Raw genomic sequence first — 23581 nt, forward strand, 5'->3', positions numbered from 1 at the left:
ATTTTTAAATTGGTAATTAAAATAATTTTTATTATAAATTGTTTTCTTGTCATTAATATTAGTTATTAAAATTTTGACTACTAAAATGATTGGTCTTTAATTATAAAATTAGTTTCTAAATTGGTTTTTAAACATATTTTTAGTCACTCATCATTATTTAAAAGTTTTATTGTAATGTTAAAATCAATCTTAAAATGGTAAAAAGATTGTTGAAAATGGCATTGGGAATTGTAATGAAACGTGCATCTTTTACTTCTTAGGTAGTTTCCTTGTATTGAAACGAGTTAAAGTACAACATAGTTTTTATGTTTTTAAAAACCAGGATGGATTATTGTTGTTTTAGGTTAATTCCACTTTCAAATATGTGATTTATTCACGGATCCTATGAGGATGGAATGCAACCACAACAGTAATAAAATGTTATTTTACCTTATCATAATGCAATTTTTTGTGGTCAATTTAGCTTATAACCTGTATTTTAGTGTTGCATTAGCACTGCAAATTTTTAGAAAAAAAAGTCAGATGAATTCTTAAAATGTTTTAGAATTTTCTTTAAATTCTTAAATTAACCTTTTTTTTTATTTATCCTTTTAGTCTAATTATGGAGTCAAGTAATAATAGTATGGTAAGTTTAGGAGGGGAAAAATAATTTCAGATACTCAGAAAATCTTTTTCTAATAAAATTAATAGGAGTGAACTGAAATTATCAACACACTAATAAATTAGTATAAGGAAAAAGTATAAGATGATGTTAAGATATTGACAATTATCTATTAATTTTCCAATTCAACAGACAACTTTTTTTCAAAGAATTCATAACCTGGCTTTAGAAAGTAATAAAACAAAGTATCAACATAAACAAATTACTTTAAGATTAAAACATAAGTTTCTAACCAGAACCAAATTCTGTAAAAGACCAGAAAACGTTACTGAATTCAATTAAAGACAAAATTTTTAGAACCCTAATATTATTTTCATGCCATCATATGCTACCTCTTCTGGTATCCTAAACTATCATATTAAATGAACAGAAAAAGAATTGTAATCAATAATCAAGGCAAAATTATCTGTACGGAAATCATCCCTTATAAAGCTAGTGCTATCCAACTTCATCTTCATTCAAAAGTAACTGTTCTTTACAAAAGGAGACAAATGCACTGAAATCTCTATTTACATGATGACTCTAGACAGAAACCTTTTTATCAGTTCTACAGTCTTTGCGGTTGCATACATTTCGAAAGGGATAGTTGAGGTTACCGCACTTTTCACAAGTCCAACTACCTTCAGGAATAACTGTTGAACTTGGTTTGTTTGAGCTCTTCAACAAAACATGAAATAGACCAGCATGTAATGTTAAAATCCATCGTGACAAAGTGACATATAATAAAGACTGTTTACAGAGTTAAAATTAAGGAGTTCAGCAGAAAATTCACCAAAACTAACAAGTAAAACTGGAAGGGGAAAACATTACTATTAGAAATCATGTTTTGATATGGTTTATCCATATAACAGTTCCATTACAAGTATTCAAGCTTGTAAATGCAGTGCAGATCAAAGCTTGATCTAAAAAAAAAAGAACTGTATGTGCAATATCCATTCATGATTCATGCAACAAGGTGATTAACAGAGAATTGCAACAGATGAAAAACACTTACGGGTCTGGCAGCTCCACAATGTTTGATGTTGCAAGTGGTTCTAAAGGCAAAGTTAACATTCTCACAATTTGGACAAATCCAGTCCCCTTCAGATAAACCATCTGGCCCTGTAAAGACATTTTTTTTTTTCATTTTAAGACTGTTAAGATGTAATCTTAGGACAAACTTCATACAAATGCAAAATAAAACATCCTCTGATTGCCTCAGCTGCTCAATTGTGTCAGAGGCGTTATGACAGAGATTAGATCATCAAAGTTGTCAGTTTAGTATGGACCAAAAGGCCAAACTCTATATAAACAATCACGTATAAGTCTTGAGATGAATTGACACATGAAACAGGATGAAAACAAAGACCCCATGATAAGCTAAGTTAACAAGAATCACCGATTGCAACTTTTCACAAACCAGAAAATTAGTAAATATTGTTCAAAACATTGAGAGTTTTAAAGTATTCATAGATTAAACAAATAATTCAATGTTGGAAAACAAGGACATCACAAATATTGTATATAAATATGATCAAGTAGTAATAGATCCTGAAAATACCTCCTCGGCGTTTTCGAGATGCAAAATGATCAGCTACTAAACATTCAGCCCATTGAGGACTTTGAAAGCCATATCCATAGCCATCAATACCTGATTCATTTGTAACTTGACTAACTAGAGTTGCAAAACAAAAGACATTGATGCATAATGAACTAAAAACCAAAATGAACCAGATATTTTTGTGATTTGAACTAGAACCAAAACACATCCTACATTTCAAAACTCGATAATAATATCAATCAATTTAAGATGATAAAATAAAAATTAGAGAATGAATAAGTAATCTTGAATGAGTAATCAAAACATAGTCACGTCCTAAGCATTGGCATTTTAAAGTATGAGAGAATAAAATAAAAATCTTGAATATGATTACATAAGAATGTTGTAAACAATTTTAGTCAGCACTTTAACAGAGTTAAACATTCAAACTAATTATAATTTTAGTATTCAAATTACTCATTCTACCTATCACAATATCACATCAAAATTTGTGGGCTATACATAGCTGCTTCATTTCTTACAGTGTTTAGTGCTTCATATCATAGTATTGATATTGATTTCAATTAAATGTGCTTAAGTATGACAAAAAATTCAATATACACTAAGAATGATGCAACAACACGCTTCAATATGAATTGGCAATTTTAAGGTTTCCACTTTACACATAAAATGCAGGTATGAAATTACAAGATTTCGTAATCAACTACAATCGGTGCCACAAGTAAGATGTGTGTATCTAAACTGGAACATAGAATAAGTAATTATTTCATGGAAGCTTGCCTCAATTTGCAAATGTTTATTATTGCTAAATGTTTATTATTGCTTACTGAAACATTAACAGTTTTTCTTTGTTATCACATAATTATTGTCTCCCCATCTTTTGAGGATCAATATCTACTACCAATTAACTTACTTACTCAGTATTCCATTCTTCTAGAATGCTAAACATTGATTACATTAAACTAAACTTTAGTATTTCAACTAATTTTGTCATATAATAAAGCAATGTTCTCTATAAAGGAACAAAGTTGTCCACAAACAAATTTCTCAATAAGAAACAAATTCATTGCTTGAAAAGAAATAGCTGATACAATTATAGGAAGTGTACCTCCAAAGCTTCCAGGTGGGAACATGGGCAATGGACCATATGGTGCACCAGGCGTAGCATACAGACCATAATCATACTTCATACCAAGATGTGGTATCAAGGATCCAAACTGCCCAGGCATTCTATATGATGGGGAAGGAATGGCAAATCCACCATAGTAGAAGGGATGATTGTTTCTATATGGACTTGTAATTAGGGCAGGCTGCACATCCAATCAATTAAAACATTGATCAAAATTAAATTTACCGGGCAATAATAAACAAAAAAGAAAGTATAAAAGCTTTTAATTCACGTTGTTCACTTAGTATCAGTTAATCATAACCAAGAATAAGCCTGGTAGATATAATAAGTTTTTATTTTTTATATTTTGGCCCCTGGGGTCAATTTGTACACACATACACACCTAGTGCACACAAGTTTGCTCATTGGATAGTTTTTCAAATAAAATTAGTCATTCAACAAAATGGGAGAACATGAAGACAACCTTAAACAAGCCTGCACTCACCGGAGTTAGGGGTGGTCTTGGAGCACCACAACGTCCCTGATTGCAAACAGTTCTAAAAGAAAAGTTTAAGTTCCCACAATTAGGACAGGTCCAGTCTCCATCTTTTCGCGAAGCTGATTCCATAAAAGAAAAATCAACCAATTAACATCATAACCTCTGAAAATTTATATACTATAGCACTGCATTAAGATAAACAGGTAGGCTCATGCATCAGGTTATCTACGTAAAGAAGCAGTTCTAATGCACTACAGATAAGCTAAAAATAAGGTCTCTCCTATCCTCTGTCCACTCCATGGCAACAAATTAACTAGCATGGATGAACATGGATTTCATGGTTTAAACCAAAAACAAATCACATAAACTGGTTTATAGTTGTAAATTGTAATTGTTATTGCAATCTTTAAACACCATCGAATAAAAATGCAAGCCCTCTTATTGCAAATGTTTTCCCGTTATATATTGTTTGGAAGAGAATTTTGTTTCTCCCTTTTTTACCTCTCCCGTCAAAAAATAATTCCTCAAACATAAACAGCTTCTCTCCCAATCAATAAAACAACAGGGTCACAGGTTAGTTTTCTCTTGACTACCCTCAACCTCTAAACGAATAACATGATAAGAAGCACAACTTTTCTGAGACAGCCTATGATAGTGAATCTCTATAGAAGAATACAATTTTTCAATAGGAATTCATAAAAGAAGAAGACAAAGAGGTAAAATGATTTAAAGTTTTCGTAAGTTAAATTCAACTTATACACTTCCACCCTCAAGTGTCAACCTTATAGCCACAAACAGCTCTAAATACACTTATTTTCAGAACCACAGACAGCTCTAAATACACTGGCATGTTTAATCACATTGCATGCCTAATTAAAAACACATATTCACCCATAGATTAAAACCCATATGGCCCAGACTACAAAAGGGTAGATCAAATTCTTTTTCACATAGCCAAAAAACAATACCAAAACCATAACATTATTGCAACCCAGATAAAAAAAAATACATCAATAAAGAAAAAGAAACTACTTGTAGTGTGAGACTACAAAGATTAGGTTTTTACCGTCGTTGCGAATTCTTTTTGAGCTAAAGGAACCTCGGTTATCCTCCTGAGAGAGCAAGGATACACAATACCAGATAGTGATAAAAAAAACAGAAAAAAAAAACAAAAAGGTTTAGTGTGAATCGGGTAAATAAATAACACTGTTTAGGAATTTAAGCAAACCCACCTTTGTAGAAGACATTGGAACATAGAAAGACTAAGAAATTGTCAGAGAACAGAGACAGACAATACGAGAGAAGAAGACTGAACGGTTTCTTATAAATAAACAAAATATTTTTGTTATTATACGATAATTATTATGTTAAGTGTCATTGTATTATGCGTAGAATACTGTGTTCTACAAAGATTATTTGAAAAAAACTTATATACATGAAAATGCATTTAAAAATATTTTTTATCAATTTAAAAATATTTTCAGACTATTTATTATGAATGGCACTTCTTGGTATTATATACATTTTTATTAAAAATAAATATATTTATTATGATTTTACTATTTGAAATTTTGGTTGAATTCGATTTTGGCTTTTTAAATAAAAAATCTATACCTTATAATTTAAAAGCTATAATTTTATAGTTTGTTTAAGTAAATAATGACTTGAGAAAACATTTTAGTCTTTCAAAATTTGTATTTAAAAACCAAAAGAATTTTTCTTTATAAGTAACTTATTATTTTTAACATAATTGAGACACCAAAATCAAATTCGACGCCATTCAAATTGGAGCTCATTTTCGTACCAAAAAAAGTATGGAGCTATTATTTTATATTTTTATTAGTGTTAAAAATAAAAACAAAACAACTAAATTAAATCTATATATAAAAAATATGTGACTAGCTTTTTTACAGATATTGGTGAAAGTTTTATATATTATTTGACTAGTTTTGAGTGTGCAATGTTAATATACAGTAGATAATTGTTTAGTTTTGTAGTGTTTAGTGGTTATTTTGTTGTATAATGAAAAATAATGATATGAATTTTTCTCCTTAATCCATTTGCACATTTCACGAATGTGACTTATAACAGTATATGCATTATAAGTAAGGTTTGATTGCATAAGTGAGAATTTATTGTTAAATAGTAATTCATGAGTTTAATTGAACTGAATGCTCTTATATTAATTATATGTCTTAGTTTATTTTTGTGTTTTTAGTGTGAATTTCTACGCCATCCTTTCTATGGATTTTTATGTTATTGATTGAGTTAATTCCTCACATAATAAGATATTAAAATCATGATTAGACGTTTCAATTTTTTTTAGAAATTGAAATAGTTTAATGATTATATTAAAAATAAGATATAAGTTACGAATTTTGAAAAAAGTAAAAAAGAAAATAATTTTATCTAATCAAATAAATTGTGTAACGTTAACTTACATTTCATTCATGTGTAAAATGTGAACTACCACGTTGATAAAATGTGAAGTACCATGTTGGTGGAAAACATGTGATTTATAGAGATAATGTCATGAACTTTAGCAAACTAAATTTAATGATTTTTTTACCGGTTAGGTTTTTATCTTCAGAGATTAGGTTAAAAAGACCAAACTTTTTTTTATAGCTTTATTTTTAGGAATAAAGAACACATGAATTGAAAGAGGAACGGTGCAACTTCGGAAGGCTTGCAGTGTTGCAGTAACACTTTTTTCATGTTTTCTTCTGTGATTCGCAGAAGAATTCGTGCATCTCCTCACACACTCGCCTTCGCCTTCATCTCCTGCACAAGATCACTGACCAACACATCATCGTCGTCGTCGTCGTTATCATCATGTGCGCAGTCCACGGTAAAACAAGTGTGCTCACTGGTATACGATTATTTCGAAGACCACCACACCCACAGGAGATTCTCCCCTCTGTACCTCGACGTCGATCCCAATTCCCTAACCCACGACCAAGTTGTCACCATCGTCGCTTCGCTCGCCTCCGATGGCGGTTCGGTGGTGGCCCACCGTTTCTTCAACTGGGTCATTACTTCCAACAAGTTCCGCCATTTCACGCGCCTCTACATTGCGTGCGCAACGTCTCTCATTGGAAACAGAAATTTCGAGTTGGCCAGTGACGTGTTGCAATGTATGGTGAAGAGTTTCGCCGAAATCGGGAGGGTCAAAGGGGCCGTGGAAATGGTCATCGAAATGCACAACCAGGGATTGGTTCCCAGTACGAAAATGCTGAACTGGGTAATTATGATTGTGATAGAAATGGGTTTGGTTGAGTATGCAGAGAACGTGTTTGATGAAATGTGCGCGAGAGGGGTCCAGCCGAATTGTGTTAGTTACAAGGCCATGGTTGTCGGTTATTGTAGAATGGGTAATGTTTTGGAGGCGGATAGGTGGTTGAGAGCCATGATTGAGAGAGGGTTTGTAGTTGACAGTAGGACGTTTACGTTGGTAGTGAGGGAGTTCTGTGATAAGGGTTTTGTGACCAGGGCATTGTGGTATTTTCGTAGTTTGAGTGAGATGGGTTTGAGGCCTAATTTGATTAATTTCACATGTATGATTGACGGGTTGTGCAAGAGGGGTAGCGTGAAACAGGCGTTTGAGATGTTGGAGGAGATGGTTGGGCAGGGTTGGAAGCCGAATGTGTACACGCACACGGCTTTGATTAATGGCCTGTGCAAGAAAGGTTGGACTGAGAAGGCGTTTAGACTGTTTCTCAAGCTTGTTCGAAGCGAGAATCACAAGCCGAATGTGCTTACTTATACTGCCATGATTAGTGGGTATTGCAGGGATGGGAAAATTAATCGGGCTGAGATGCTGCTGAGACGGATGAAGGAGCAGGGATTGGCGCCGAACACAAACACATACACGACTCTTGTTGATGGGCACTGCAAAGCGGGGAATTTTGAAAGGGCGTATGAGTTGATGAATGTGATGAATGAGGAAGGTTTTAGTTCCAATGTGTGTACGTACAATGCCGTTATTGATGGACTTTGTAAAAAGGGAAGGGTGCAAGACGCTTACAATGTGCTTAAGAGTGGGTTTCGTAATGGGTTGGAAGCTGATAAATTTACTTATACTATTCTCATGTCTGAACATTGCAAACAGGGGGAAATTAAGCAAGCGTTAGTGTTGTTCAATAAGATGCTCAAGAGCGGTATTCAACCTGACATTCATTCATACACTACGTTGATTGCAGTATTTTGTAGGGAAAAAAGAATGAAAGAAAGTGAGATGTTTTTTGAAGAAGTTTTGAGATTTGGACTTGTTCCTACAAACCAAACCTATACGTCAATGATATGTGGTTACTCTAAAGTAGGCGATTTGAGTTTGGCTTTTAAGTTTTTCCACAGGATGAGTAACCATGGTTGTGCTCCGGATTCTATTACTTATGGTGCCCTTATAAGTGGGCTGTACAAACAGTCAAAGTTGGATGAGGCTCGTGGATTGTATGATGCCATGATAGAGAAGGGACTTACTCCATGTGAAGTTACTCGAGTAACTTTGGCTCATGAATATTGCAAAATAGAGGACAGTTGCTCTGCTATGCTTGTTCTTGAAAGGCTAGAAAAGAAACCCTGGATCCGGACAGTTAACACTCTGGTCAGGAAGCTATGTAGTGAGAAAAAAGTGGGAATGGCAGCCCTGTTCTTTCACAAGTTACTAGACATGGATCCTCATGCCAATCGTGTAACATTAGCAGCATTTATGACTGCATGCTATGAAAGCAGTAATTATGCTCTTGTTTCTGATTTGTCTTCGAGATTATACAAGGAAAACCATTTAGCAATCAAAGTGACTAAATAACACATTTAGGACGTGCTTTGACGCTTTGTAAGCCTGCTTACATCTGGACCAATAACTAGTTGGGTTTTGATGAAGTATTTGGGAAGTATACTTGTTGGAGAAGTGAGATTTGTGCCATCTAGGTGCTGACTTCTGCATTGGGTTACCGTGTTTTATGAACATATGGAGTCATGAAGGGCATCGATTATGTGATTCGGCAGGTAACCACCTTACATTTACCTATAGAAAGTTTCAAATCTGCAGACCTTCATTTCAAAAATTAAGGTTTATTTATTTTATCATTCCCTTGTAGTCTGTCATTTGGTTTTCCATTCCTTTTGTTGTTTTTGCAGAAGTGGAGCAAGAATAACAGATACTCTAGCAAAATAACGTTAGTACATGTTTTTCTTTTGGCTGGTCAACTGTGCATCCGTTCTTTATTTTAGGGAAATGGATATCTCAATTGGATTATCGGGAAATGGCTATCTCTTTCACAGCTTGCTTGCATGGCACCAAACACTTCTCACTTTCTATCTATGTAAGATCATATTTCGGTCAACTTCACTGGAGGTTTTCCAATTCAGAGACAATTCTCTGCTAAAATTGATTAAATGATAGAAAAAAATTCTACTGTAGCATATACAGCAGCTAAAAGATGGAGAGTTATCATGCCATGATTGTTCTGATAATCTTTGCCAGCTAAATTGAAAGGTAATCTGATACTACACCACAATTGACGATAGCTCATTAGAACTTGCATGCTGGTGTTATGCCATTGTTGTCAAGAGTCTCAAGACAACACAGTATTTGCTGCTGACAGGTGTTTAACATGCAAAGATGTTAAACAAAGTGCTATCTGATTTGTTCAGGTAAAGGATGATGTTGCTGATCTCCCGTGACGTCAAATGTGAAGAGTAAGCATATGGTTGTACTCTATCATATCTATTTCCATGCACCCTCGTTCCATGTATTTTTCTCTCTATTATTTGCAGCATTGCCTTTACAGTGTTTACAACCTTCATTCAGGATTGTTGTTCTTTTATTTTATTTTTTTTTACTTTTCTGCTTTTGTTTGTGCTAGCATACAAAACATTGTATCTTTATGTTTTGATGAATTAAATTTTATTCAACAAAGAAGAGGAAAAAAAACCCACATTTTCTTTAAGTTGGAGTTGTGTCCATTCTTGCGACGAATCCAGGATACACAAATATGGGCGAGAGTGATGAAGAAAGAAAATATAAAGTTATTTTGTCATGCTTACTTTTAGCAAACAACAATAGCTCCGTTCTACTGCTACAAGGTAGGGTTGATTACAAGGATGCCATTGAACTTTATTTAAAACCAATTTTTTTTTTCAAAGAATCTAAAACCAAATTGTTAGTGCTATTATTTATCGGATGTCTTTTTAATAATTTCTTTTAGTATTCATGCTTCTTAACCCCTTTTTTTGTAAAGTAAAAAGTATATCTTTTTTAGCACATGTCCAAAACTCAAACTACCTTATCTGTTTTCTCTTCTCAATAGATTTAGCACCATATCCTTTGCAACCCTTCCATATCTTTTTTACATTGTCATACATCTAGTTTAATATAATAATGCCATAAAACTTTCTTGTGAGCTTGGTAAGGTCACAAATAATACTTAATGTCTGTATTCTAAGTGCCCAACTTTTATTCTATGCGTGAAATCATTAGTTTCTGCATTACTTTGTATAAGTCAATGATGCTTAAAACTAGAACCCTTTAATAGGGTCCTCACCCCTAATTTTTTCATTACTTTTTTAATATTTCTTCTTATTTCTTGCTAAATAGCAATCTTTATGCTCTCTTGTTTCTAGATTAGAAAAAGTTCTTTGATTCCAAAAGCCCGTGAGTGATTGAGGTCAACACAATCGCTAAATAAAAAAAAAGGTGCAAGTTTAGCATAATTACTTTTCTTAACATCCAAGTTCAACGCTCAATTTGATAAAAGCACTCACATTGTACATACATATTCTATATGTTAACTTATAAAATTTAAGCATATTCACTGGTCCCTTTCCAAATTATCCATGTTTAGTTAACCATACTGTAAAGGAAGAATTACTCTTTGAAATTGTTGTAGAAGTAACCTTACAACAAAATAATTAATTATTACGAAATAATTGTTCTCATACCTAAAGTTACACTGAGCTGCAATCTCCAAAAGATCTTATTTATCGTGTTACGCTATTCTGCACTCAATCGACTTTTGGAAGGTCCTTAGGGCTATTTTATAAGGTATAGCTTGAGAAAGGGCACATAAGAAAGACTCAGATAGCTCATGCAGTGATAATCCAAGAGCTTTGCCTAACCCAATATGGACCAGCATACACTGGCGAGCTCAAAAACAGGTGTGTAGGACCATGCAGGTGGTTTGGTATGCTACAACTGAAGATCACAGTACCTAGTCAAACATTTGCATGACTTCAAGTGGCTTCAAGGACGACACGAGGAGGTTAGCATGGATTGTATTCAAACATGTTATGACATGGGAAGTGTGTACTAATGATAAAATTGCTATAAGCTTTTTGTTTTATTTTTCTCGAATGAGATTACACACTATCTTTGCTTCCATATTCATTTTAGTAGTCTTAGTTCTATATAGAATTAGGTTTGTAAAAGCGTTGGAGTATGCAAATGCTCCCTATATTATAGCTATTTTTTATTGATGATGAAAAAATAAATATGCACCACGTAAATAAGGGTTGTGTTTAAATTTTATTTTGTTAGGGTGAGTATGTATATAATTCTGTCAAAAAAAAATCAGTTCATAAAGAAAGAAAGAGTAATAAAGTTTATCATATGAATACCTTATCAGTTGTCAATATTTTATACTTATCTTACACTTTTGGAGTTGGTCGTTTCGTTAGATGTAGAATATCAAATACTATGAAGGGAATTATGAGAATAGAGGTGACAGACAGCTCTTGAAATGTCTCATGTTGGAAGTGTTTTTATTTTAATTTTTTAATTTTTTTTTATCAAAGGCCAAACAAAATCAGAATTGAATGTAGAAATTCCTTCCTCTTGCATACTTACCAAAGATAGTTTCATCAATATCCCACAATCCCTTGTTTTGAAATTGAAATTACTTGACTTGCATATTAATCAAAATAATTGTTATTAATTTTTGTCAACTAAAAACTGTCATATTTTATTATTCAATTGACGATAAAACAATTGATATAAAACCTTGATGAAACATTGCACATGATATGAAACAAGAAATGCATTCTTGGGCTCGAGAACTCATGCACAAGATATTGATTTCTTTATTTTTAAAAATGGTATACTGATATTTAATCTTATTAAAAATAGTTGGAATTCTATTTGGTATAACATTCCCTCTTCCAATTTAAAAGTAAGTTTATATTAATTTCATCCAATCTATTATTATGTAACCTCTCACAATTATAGACTTAAAAATTACTAATCAAGAGCATCTTTATTGTTGTGGGAATTATTATATCCTATCATTATGGCATACGCTTTCCTCACTTTATCTTAAAAAATTTCATTTACAAAATATATTTTAATTTCACTTCTTCATAAATGATAACTTTAGCTCTCATTTATGTTTATGAATATTAAGAAACATTATCCTGACAACAGTTTTTTCTTGGCTGAGAACCTCATAGATTCTATTATTGCCACGTTGCACTAGTTTCCTCGATAACATAAGGAATCAAATCTTATAATGCAGATTATGATGCGCATAAGCAATAATAAATTAATGGAACTTTAAACTTGATTAGAAAAATATTTTCACGTGTTATTAATATAATAGTATATTGATAACACAGGGCAATGACATTTTAAACCCACCAACACCACATACCCATACCCTTTCCCACACTTTTCTAAGAGGGAATCCATTCAAATCACAGTTTCTTTACACTAAATTAATTATTAATTAGCTCACTAATCTACACTTACATATATGACACGATGGTTACACGCGGATGCATAAATTTCGAGGTTATTCTTTAAGTAAATATATACTTCCTTTTATGATAATTTTCGTTTATCTCTTGTTTTTAATTTCATATGTTGAGTGTATTTTATACTTTGGCAAAATCTTAAAACAGATAAGTTTGAAATAATCACAAGTCAAACAAAGTAAATTTTTCAACCAATAAATCAGTCCAAAAGTTCTATAATAATGGAAAATTTTCAACATTCTCAACGTTTAATTTATATGCTCATATATATGACTATTTCATAATTGTTTACAAACATCAGAATTTGAAACTAGAAAAAGAGAGAACAAGAGTAACACTAGGAACACCAGATTAGAGTGCAATCACTGAAATCATTCAGCCATTGTTGAACCACATTTGCCTCTAAAGCCATTTCCACCACCTTGGCTTGGCTTCTTCCATTCTTGGCTAAGTTATTTAGTAAGTTCTTTCTCCTCTTTGACCCTTGTGACTTACAACAACTATCATCCATTGATGATGATGATGGTGGAGGCGGTGGACAAGATTCTGGCAAGCTCCGCTTCAAAGCCGCCGCACTTGGTGGCTCCGATGACACATCAGAGTCAATGAGATGAGGAAAATTCAGTTTAGCTTTTCGGCCTCGCATTTTGAAGGCAGCTTTGTCATAAGCCAAAGCAGCTTCCTCTTCAGTCACGTAAGTTCCCAGCCAAACCCTAGCACCGTTTTTCTTTGGGTCCCTTATCTCGGCTGCAAACTTTCCCCACGGCCGTCGCCTCACACCCCTGTAACGCCTCCACTTGGGTGGCGCGTTCTCATCACGCGCTTCAGTAGGGTGCGAAAAATCGACACTTGCATCCGAACAAGTGCCATGGCTAGGGCAAGGAAAAGCTTGAGATGGTGTTACAATGGTTGAATCATTGTGAAGGAGATAGTGCTGAATTTGTTCCAAAAATGCAGAGTCTGAATCCGTTGTGGTGGATGACATGATTTGTTATCGAAAAGGAAATGAAGTTTGGTGGAGAAAGAACTTGAGCACTGAACACTCAACTGTGGCACTGTATCTGATATATATAGCAATTTTTTTCTGTTTATGGAACAGTGAGAATGAAGGGTTATTTCCTCCAACCTTCTTTTGGAGGTTCTTTCTATGAAACTTCATTAGGTTTTGCTCACGTGCCATTTTTTTATTTTCTTCAATAAATTAATCTCAAGGCCACCATGTGATTCTTGTTATTATTACTCTTTTTTTTTTCATATATATGTGGTGAGAGGAAATTTTAATCTATACTTAAAAAAAAACAATAAACCTTTAGTTTCTTTTGGCATGTGTCGTTATTATATATAGATAAAGATACCTTATAAATGATTTTAGTTTAGTAAAAAAAAGTGTAGTGTGAACTATGCGAAAGAATATCACTCCTATAATTTAATCTATTTTTTATATGAACAATGGTACTTTAATTCTTGTACTAAGAAATGATAAAATTATATTATTTTTGTAACCTAGCTCAGGTATTAACCATGATAATAACTTCATGTACAATGTGAGTTTATTGATTAATAATTAAATTATTACTGCAAATTAGATAAAATAAATACATAAAAGTTTGTGGCCAATAATTTAATTTTAAAAAACATTCGGCCCAACTAGCAATGAGAAGTTGTGTAATTAAAAGTTATTTATTGAAGTAATAGTTAGTATACATTATTGTACACAGGTAATTTAATTAACTTTTTGTATATTTTTGGAGTCTTCAAATATTAAAAAATATGAAAATTAAGGTAAAGATATATAAGAGTTTACGGAATGAATCAATTTCGCATATGTTAATAGTACTGCAAGATATATAAGTGCATTTCATTTTTTTTCAAGAGTTACTGCTTTTAATGCACTGAATTCAAATTACATAAATGTAAGTTATATTATTTTAAAACCTTGATATCAAGATTTAATCTCAAATCCCATTATTATATTTTAATTTGATAAAACTTGAAATAGAAATAATCAAATAATATATATATATATATATATATATATATATATATATATATATATATATATATATATATATATATATATATATATATATATATATATATATATATATATATAGACACACACACGCCAATGATGACTGCAACACCTAATAGAAAAATGGACAGATAAGTATGAAATTTACATTATAGGTCAACATATTTCATGCCCTCCAACAACCTTAAAATTAACCTTAAAGTAGTTATAATTAAAAAATGAGCGTGCGAAATTGGGCCCTCTTCTCGTATTTTGGGGGAAACTAGCAAAAAGCTAGGTCCAATTCTCAGTCTCATTTCAATCAAATCTATATTGTTTGTACTTTATTATTAGTTTATATTTTATTAATTTTTTATATCACATCATAAACCAAGAAACGTGGACATATCATATTTAAATAAATCTTTTTAGGATCGGAGATAAGGTATATTTAGTACAAACTTATAATAAAAGTAAAAGTAAGTATTATAAGATTGAGTTAGATTTAAAATTTATTTTTTTAAGATGATAATAAAAGTAAAAGTAAGTATTATAAGATTGAGTTAGATTTAAAATTTATTTTTTTAAGATGATATTGCAGTTATCTAAAATCTATTTTAAAAAAAATTGTTATTTGTTAAATTATGGTACTACCTATTATTAGTCTACGATCAAATCACTTACTTTATTTATAATTGTAGATTCTATATGTCTTAGCATAAGAAAAATATATTAAAAATTTCATATTAATTGAAAATAAGATAAATTTATAATTTATAATTGAATACAAATTTTACGGAATTTTGAATTGGGTTTTAAAACTACTTAAAACTTAAGATGAATATTGTTTGTATTGTAGCTATCTTAAAATAAAGAATAGCCTCGGATAGACTAAACTTAATGGGTATTGGGTTTTCATATTTTTAGAGAAAGGACTGTAATTTTATGGATTTTCTTTTCATTTTACTGTTAATTGATTTCATTTATTAGGATAAGTAATATCTTCTAGATATACATATGAAGATTTCAGTCCAAATTTAAATTTACCTAAATATAATTGGTTAGCATTTGGCATTTGATTATAAGATATATGAATCATATGTGATAAACATTCCAGAGGTTGCGTTTTTACTCCACCCAAATTGATTCATCAACCATTTTAATTTGATTATCCTCGTTAATCATGTTTAGAAAAATATATAAAAAACGAAACATTTCAAGTATTCTATAACAAATTAAACTTGTAGCATGTTAGGATACTTTTAATTGGTAGGATACTCAGTAAATGATATTTTTTTAAAAAAAATCAGATCCATAATGAGGTATAGAGTAAAAAAAACGTAATTTATATTATTATAATATGTATATATTACTTCAATGTAAAAGATTTCAAATACCCAAAATACTTCTTTAGTTCTTCAGCTTTTATTTTGAATAAGAAACTTTAAAAAATATTCGCACCTTAATATTATAAGTTGGACCAATTCGTAGCTCTATTAAGAAATCCCAACACCTACTCCCACATGAACCAAACCTAGAAAACATTGAATCTTTAATGAATAAAGAAAACCTAGTAAGTTGAAAGTAGGAAATGGGAGATAAAGGTTCCTCTTTTGTGGTTATGCAAAGCTACGTGGGAGTGGTTGGGAAGCTCCAATTAAAATGGTTTAGGTTTAACAACAAAAGTACATCCCAATACCAATCTAAAAACACATTTATTCAAATTTAGAATACTTATATAATATGCATCAATGTTCAAGGAGAATTTTCAAAAAGGTAAGAGTTTAGACAATGCTAGAAAGGTTTTTATGGTGTTAAATTGTGGAATCACGAAGATATCACACTTAAATACTTAAGCGATCTAGTAAGAGGAAATCATAGAAACAAGGAATTTTAGTTTCGTGTCATAACAAAGGTTAATTGTATGGAAAGGGAGACATATCTTTTGAGGTAAAGTCACCCTACTCAAATCTATACTCCCACTCATTCTTTTATACTATTTATCAATATTTAAAAAGCATATGATTGTGGGAAGAATGATTAGAAAAAAAAACAAAGGGATTTTTTGTGAGAAGGAGATTATGAAGGTCGGTTAGGTGGCAATCTATTTGTAAAACAAAAAATGGAGAGCGAGTTCGGGGTTAAGGACTTGAAATCTTATAACAAAGCTCTATTAGAAAAATTGAAGTGAAGATTTGATAAGGAATTAAGTCTATGGAAAGAGATATATTACTTTAAAAATATGTGAGGAGTACATGAATGTAACTAATATATATGTTAAAATTATATTTTGATTCTTCTATTCTCATAAAAAAACCAATTAGATTTATAATTTTTATTTAATTCAATTTAGTATTTTAAATTTTAAAAATTATTCCATTAAGTTCTTTATGTTAGATTGATGTTAATTTTACATTAGAATTTATATATCAAACCACACAATCTAAAAAATAAAATTAATTTGAATATTTAAGCTTTTTAGATGGAGTGATTTGATACATAAATTTTAACGTAAATATAGTATCAATCTAATGAAAAGAATTTAATTAGATATTTTTAAAAACTAAAGGATTAAATTAAACCAAGTAAAAATTAGAGATCTAATTGAATTTTGTATAAGAATTAGGATATAAAAATAGAATTTTAGATTTAATATAAAATAAAGTGGAATAGAGAAAATGGAAAGAAAATCAAGTTTTAGGAAGATAAGTGGTTAGAATGATAGAAAGTGTTCGTGAATACTTTTATGAGTGAGTTATAGAGAAACACATTATATAGGGATTGAGAGGATCAGTGGTCATGAGAGTTTAAAAGTGTATATGGTAAAATAAGAATATAGATTGTTATAATGGAATTGAAAATGAGGAAGGATCCTTGTTAAGTATTTTCTCAAAAACCAAGGTCTTATTAACTACACAATTTCATATGGAGAGTAGTTTTAAATAAGGTGACCACAAAAGATAATTCAATAAAGAGGGTATGGATGTGGGGTGTAAAACATGTGTACGTATGAAATTAATGATGAAATAGTAAATCACTTAATTTTTTTAATTGTGGGGCTACAAAAAACATTTGGAAAATGTGTGATGAAAGATTTGAGGAGCAAGTCATGACCCAACATGAAGCTGGATTCCAGAAGGTCCTGGACCAAGAGACCTTCTTTTATGGCATCACCATTCATAAGGGTCTCTGCAATGGCCAACTGATGGATGTCTAGGATATCCTAGACGACAAAGTCACTAAGATGTCAAGGAGGATGCTGTCGAAGATCAACTCCTTCTTCACCCAATTGATTGGAAGAAAATCACAGTAGACATCCTCTATCCTCTACAGTGTCAAATTTGTATTATTTGTTATTTTTTTTAGGATCAATCTGATGTGATATGTATAAACATAGTTTTTTTTAAACCGATCACTACCGGATCGACCTTTTTATATTATATTTTCCCCCTTTTTTAATTGAATTAATAGAAAGAGTCATTTCTTCCACATTTTTGTGTGTTGGTTTTCCTTTTGATCGGTCTATTGTAACTTAACATTGTATCTTAACATGTTTTTTCATAAACGCTCGATAATGGTTCTTTTGAAACTCATTCTTAATCGACCATTTCGTATTAATATCGATTTGCAAATTTTCTAAGTGATTTTTAGGCCATTTATGGATGATCGTTTGATAAGGGTTCACTTTGATGAGCTCGTTCTTAACTGTTAATGTCATTAATTAGATTAATTTAAACCATTTTTAATGGTAAACGCTCAATTTCCTTAAGTGATTATTTGTTAAACGGTTGGGATTCAGCTTGCAACGAAGCTGCTAGCTTAGACTGTCCAGTCTGATTTCTCTCAAGGTTGCTTAGTTGGTCCTAGGAGGGTTGAGGTGGACAACACAAGACCTTTGTCATCCTTCTCTTGCCGAATGATCTCATTTTCGACTCTCAACGTTCTTATTTTATTCCTTGTACTTCCTTTTCATTTTGTCCATTTGTCTTTGTATCCTCTCATCATCACCATTGGTTTTATCGGGTTGTTAACGTTTCTTTTTGTGCTTGATTGTTCACCATATTTTTTGTAGTAACCATATAAACTTAAAAGTTTCTACTCAACCTCACATTAATGTCAAAATGTTTCAAGTGTTAAGTTTTTAATTTTGTTATGTAAATTTTAGGCTTAATACCCTATTTTGTCCCCAGTTTCGCTTGAAAATGTCAAATTAGTCCATCCTTTAAAAAATGCGTCAATTACATTTAATTGATGCAAATTTTATTAAGTGAGGACGTAATTGACGCATTTTTTAAAGGATGGACTAATTTGACATTTTCGAGCGAAATCAGGGACAATATAGGGTATTAAGCCTAAATTTTATTTTTATGTATAAGTTAAGACAATCCAATTATTTTTATTTAATATATTTACTTTCAAAGGAAAAAGTTTACGAGAAGTTTTTCTAAATAATCCACATACCATTAATTCATGATAAAAAAAATTCAAAGATATTTCCGTTGGACATTTTTCCTTTATTTTCTCGCTAGTCATCTTCTTCTACCCCTCTACTTTCCTTTTCTTTCTCGTTAATATTGTTACCAAAAACAAAATGTTTTTATTTTAAACATGAGATCGATAAATATCTCAATTCTCACAAAACACATCTACATATACTAAACAAGCTACTTCATCCCAATCAATATATCATTCGTACATAAAAAATCGTTTTCCTCTTACACAAATTGAACACTCACATATAGTTCAAACATTCTAATGGATTCATAATTATCAACTTCCAGAATAGATTAAGAATCTTTCATCTTTGTAGAACCACAATACTGGACCTGTATTTTCCGCTTACCTCTTCCCCCGATTCCCTTTCAAACTCAAATCAAGCTTCTAAGCTTACAAAAACAATTAATTAAGCATAAAATTAATTTATAAGATAAAATTTATACTCTTTTTATATATTATAAAGTCGAAATAAAATTTTCCTTACTTCCCATATAAATTTTAGTTTCAATATGTCAGGCCTCATTAAAAACGCACCTAAAAACTACTCTGAGCGGACGCCAGGTGTCAAGCGAAGGAAATCTGGAAATCAGAAAGTGGGAGACAGGTGTGGGCAGCAAAGTGGCCGTTTGTCCTTGACGGTGGTAGCAAAGCTTAGTTTTTCAAAACTCACACCACTCTCTGCATGCAACCTCTCTTCCAAACTCTGAAACTTCATTTTTCTCCTCCTTCTCTCTAAAAGCTTTTCCTTCTCTCTACAAAACACTCACTTTCTCTTCTCCGATCACCACTCAGGCACCGCTGGAGCACTCTTGGCATCAAGAGCTTCCAGTTGAACCGATCAGTTTTTGGTTCTGAAACTGGTAAGTCACTTTCTCTTTAGAACGTTTGTTCTTCTTACACATGCGAACCCAGATTCTTGGTTGCATGAATAGGTCACTTTGTTCTGAGTATTTCTGTTTTTCCTGTTTGGTTTAGTTTGTAAGGGGTGATCGTCGAACTCTAAGATTTCAGTAGTGAGGAGATATATTTTGGCATTGTTGAACATTCGGTCACGCTTAGAGGTAAGGGAAACTTATATAATTTAATTGTATGTTCGTTTTTACGTTCGTTGCTAATGAATGCATGTTTGTTGAGTGGCTAAATGTATATGAAGTATGATTGTTGATATGTTTTGACTATATGAAGTATGATTATTTACTATGATATGGATGTTTGAGTTTATGAAAATAGATGTTGATAGATGAATTGATATAAAGAATTCTAGTATGAAATTTCCCTATGAAAGTGTACGTTCGTCACTGAACGGTCCTTGACCGTTCGGTTTTTCTAGTGAACTTGGTTGGAATTGGATTCTTTCATTTGGGAAGAATCCTAGTTAAGGACGAGCGTCTTCGTTTCGTAATACTGTGCATGAACGTTCGGCCAAACGTAGTTGTTCCTTGGTATTCGGTTATAAACTTAAGTATATCTATATGTATTTGTATATTTTCGTTTGTTTTTAAACACTACTCAAAATGGTATCTTATTATAATTATCAAGCCTTTCCCCTGTAAGTTTAGTAGTGTTCGGTCTTACACCAAGCGCTCGTACTGAGTAGTGCTCGGTCTTCCACCAAGCGCTCGTGCTGAGTAAGTGCTCAGTCTTACACCAGGTACTCATTCTAATTTCTGAAATATATATATATATATATATATATATATATATATATATATATAAGAACGTTCGTTCAAACTCAATAGGGTTCGCCCTTTTCTGTGCTCGGTCTTCGACTGACATTCTGATTGTTCTTGGTGTTTAACTCATTCAAAAGCTAAGTATATTTATTGACGTTCGGTTTATTCACCTGATTCAATTCTTTACCCTTATTTGAGGTTTTCACAGTGTCTGTCTTAAATTGGTTTCAGCCTAGAGTCTTAGTATTCGGCCTAGGCCTATTAGCGTTCGGTCTAACTCGAGAGTTAGTTCATTCAATTGGCTCACCTAGTAAATAAACGTTTGATTCCTAATCATTCTTGAGAACTATTATGTTAATCACTCCCTTTCTTAAAACCAATGATTCCATCTCTCGGTTTTGATCCGTTTGAAACTGGAGACCTTTGGTCTCACTCCAAGCGTTCGGTTTGGTTCAGGGTTGATGTTTAATGTTTGGTATTTGGTATCCTTAGTGATCTTTGTACGAAGGGTTTAATTGAGATTATTAATAATGAAAGATGAATAGAATATGATATGGATGAAATGTTTTGGATTATGGACGAGCGTTCCGGGGAGGAATAGCTCATGAATGTATATTGAAATTTGTAAAGTATGAATGTGGGCATGCTAAGTTGGCGGTTCATCCTGATGTTCCGTGATTACTCGTCCTTACGTAGAGGAGGGTAAGTCATGTGTGGGAACGGCAGGAGGTCCTAGTCCTTATGGTTAATTTGGACAGATAGGACTAACCTCAGGTGGCAGCTGTTGAGGGTATCTCAGTTACTACATCACCCGGGTGCACGAACGTCGTAGCTACACAAAATTCATACAGTCTGGACAGTCAGTCTAGTATTAGGCTTTGCATGAACGAGTGATGAATTATCTTGTTTGGTTGATTGTGTGAAATATATGTTTATACATGAATTGAATTACATAAGCTTACCCTATGTTTCCTGTCTTGTCTGTTTTGTACGTTCGGTTGTCTTTCCGTTGCAATGATCATCCATGTGGATGTGAGCAGAAGGAGACGAGCTGCTGGAAGAAGCATTGGAAGAAGAAAATTTAGTTGATGTAGAAATTAAGACCGAACAGTAGAACTGTTCGGTGAGTATTATTAGTTTAGTTTTAAGATGATCGTTCGATCATCTTTTCCCTCTTATTTTGTAGGACCGTTCGGTATAGCCTTTTGTAAACCGTTCGGTCGGGTTTGCTTATGTTGTTCGGTTTTAGTTTTCTTGTTTCTCTGTAAGGTCGTTCGGCCACAAGCAAACATTATTTATTTTGTAAGACTGATCTTTAATATTAATCGATGTGATTATTCTATTATATAGTTTTTTTACACTAGGGATGTTACACAATACATATATAATATAATATTTACTTTTCTATTTTACTACTAATGATCGCCTAGAGTGCAAGTTAAAAGTGAAAAGTATGTCAACTCCTTTTATTGGTTTTATGATCAATAATTCTTGTTTATATTGTCAAACATCCGATTTTGAGAATAATCAAATCGGCAATTGTGAAATGGTAAACAAAATTAAATTGTATGAACACCAGATTGCATTACAATACAATCTTTGAATGAAATTGTACAACAGATCAACATGCCAGCTTGGCTTGGCTTCTGTTCTTGGCTAACTTATTCAATAGATGAGTGAGGTTCTTCCTCCTCTTCGTCCCTTGTGACTCTGAGCTATCTTCTGAACACGAGGATGACGGTGAAGATGGTTCAAAACTTTGCGACAACTTCCTCTTACAAGTTGTTTCCATCACCGGTTCCGACAATGTTTCAAAATTATCAGAATCTATAAGATGAGGAAAATTCAGCTTAGCTTTTTGCCCACGCATCTTGAAAGCAGCTTTGTCGTAAGCCAGAGCTGCTTTCTCCTCAGTGTCAAAAGTTCCAAGCCAAACCCTAGTTCCGTTCTTCTTTGGATCCCTTATCTCCGCCGCAAACTTCCCCCACGGCCTGCGCCTCACGCCTCGGAAATGCTTCCACGCCTGTGGGGCGTGGACATGACGCGCCACCACAGCAGTTGCATCCTCACTGCGGAAAACAATGTTCTCCAAATCACCATCACGTTTAGGGTTTGAAAGTGGATCATGAGAAGCAACTTGGTGGGTTGCAGGCATGAGATTGATGGAATCGTGTCCCAGTAGGTATTGTCGAACGGATTCCAAGAACTCAAAGTCGGAATCTGCGGTGGCTGAAGTCATGTTTCGATTCTCAGCTAAATTTGCGCTTTGTGTGGCTTCAACTGTATGGTTCAGAGCATCATTTATAGCATCGAATTTGTTTAAACAATTGTATTTTTCTGCTAACTACTGTGGCACAACGTGCAGGTCTTTTTAAAATATTGTTGGAATGGTTGCTTCTTTGAAGCTTCCATGGATTTTGGCATGGCACTTGTTGAACTTTGAACTTTGAAGTGGCAATTTTTGTCGTCACCTTTTTCTTCACTTTAAATAATGCTACTCTCACAGCAAACTCTATTTGAATTCTTGTTGTAACCTTTGGCAATAAGTTTTTGGTTAAATATTGAATTATTTAATTAATTTGTATATTATGAGTCACATCTCATCTAATCTAACTAACCAAGCACCACCTTATAATACTGTGTATAAGTTATACACAAATATTTGAATGGCAATTTTATACATCAAAATGGCTTTTCTTTAACTATATACGAAGTTATTTGTCTTAATCAGTGTAAGAGCCTCAAGCCTGTTAAAATTATATCTATGCTTACTTTTCTCTTCTCCACTTCTTGTAAAAGCAAAAACAATGAATATATTTTATTTCATTTTATAACATCACAATT

General features: G+C 32.5%; 4 protein-coding genes across 12 annotated transcripts; 1 reads left to right on the forward strand and 3 right to left on the reverse strand.

Moving 5' to 3' along the window:
• Positions 1-1085: 1085 nt before the first annotated feature.
• LOC108328299 (ranBP2-type zinc finger protein At1g67325) lies at positions 1086-5135 on the reverse strand. Of its 2 annotated transcripts, XM_017562150.2 has the most exons (7): positions 5041-5135; positions 4875-4920; positions 3815-3927; positions 3310-3511; positions 2202-2291; positions 1656-1762; positions 1086-1318 (listed from the first exon to the last, which is right to left on the reverse strand). In XM_017562150.2, the coding sequence occupies exons 1-7, from the start codon at positions 5053-5055 to the stop codon at positions 1184-1186; spliced, it is 708 nt and encodes a 235-aa protein (XP_017417639.1). In that variant the 5' UTR covers positions 5056-5135; the 3' UTR covers positions 1086-1183. The 2 variants fall into 2 exon arrangements, with proteins under 2 accessions (XP_017417639.1, XP_017417641.1); XM_017562152.2 differs by lacking the exon at positions 2202-2291.
• Positions 5136-6456: 1321 nt separating this feature from the next.
• LOC108326957 (pentatricopeptide repeat-containing protein At4g19890) lies at positions 6457-9743 on the forward strand. Of its 8 annotated transcripts, XM_052873596.1 has the most exons (4): positions 6457-8815; positions 8948-9132; positions 9231-9305; positions 9464-9743. In XM_052873596.1, exon 1 carries the CDS (start codon positions 6522-6524, stop codon positions 8613-8615), a length of 2094 nt encoding a protein of 697 aa, XP_052729556.1. In that variant the 5' UTR covers positions 6457-6521; the 3' UTR covers positions 8616-8815; positions 8948-9132; positions 9231-9305; positions 9464-9743. The 8 variants fall into 8 exon arrangements, with proteins under 8 accessions (XP_052729556.1, XP_052729555.1, XP_017416082.1 ...); XM_052873595.1 differs by having other exon boundaries at positions 8948-9305; XM_017560593.2 differs by having other exon boundaries at positions 9231-9743.
• A 3059-nt stretch (positions 9744-12802) lies between these two features.
• Positions 12803-13660, reverse strand: LOC108327181 (ethylene-responsive transcription factor 1). Its single transcript, XM_017560913.2, has one exon. It carries the CDS (start codon positions 13539-13541, stop codon positions 12894-12896), a length of 648 nt encoding a protein of 215 aa, XP_017416402.1. The 5' UTR covers positions 13542-13660; the 3' UTR covers positions 12803-12893.
• Positions 13661-22287: 8627 nt separating this feature from the next.
• Positions 22288-23128, reverse strand: LOC108328734 (ethylene-responsive transcription factor 1). The gene has a single exon (XM_017562627.2). It carries the CDS (start codon positions 22974-22976, stop codon positions 22359-22361), a length of 618 nt encoding a protein of 205 aa, XP_017418116.1. The 5' UTR covers positions 22977-23128; the 3' UTR covers positions 22288-22358.
• Positions 23129-23581: the final 453 nt, after the last annotated feature.

Source organism: Vigna angularis, chromosome 2, assembly GCF_016808095.1.
Source record: "Vigna angularis cultivar LongXiaoDou No.4 chromosome 2, ASM1680809v1, whole genome shotgun sequence".
NCBI classification, from domain to species: Eukaryota; Viridiplantae; Streptophyta; class Magnoliopsida; order Fabales; family Fabaceae; genus Vigna; species Vigna angularis.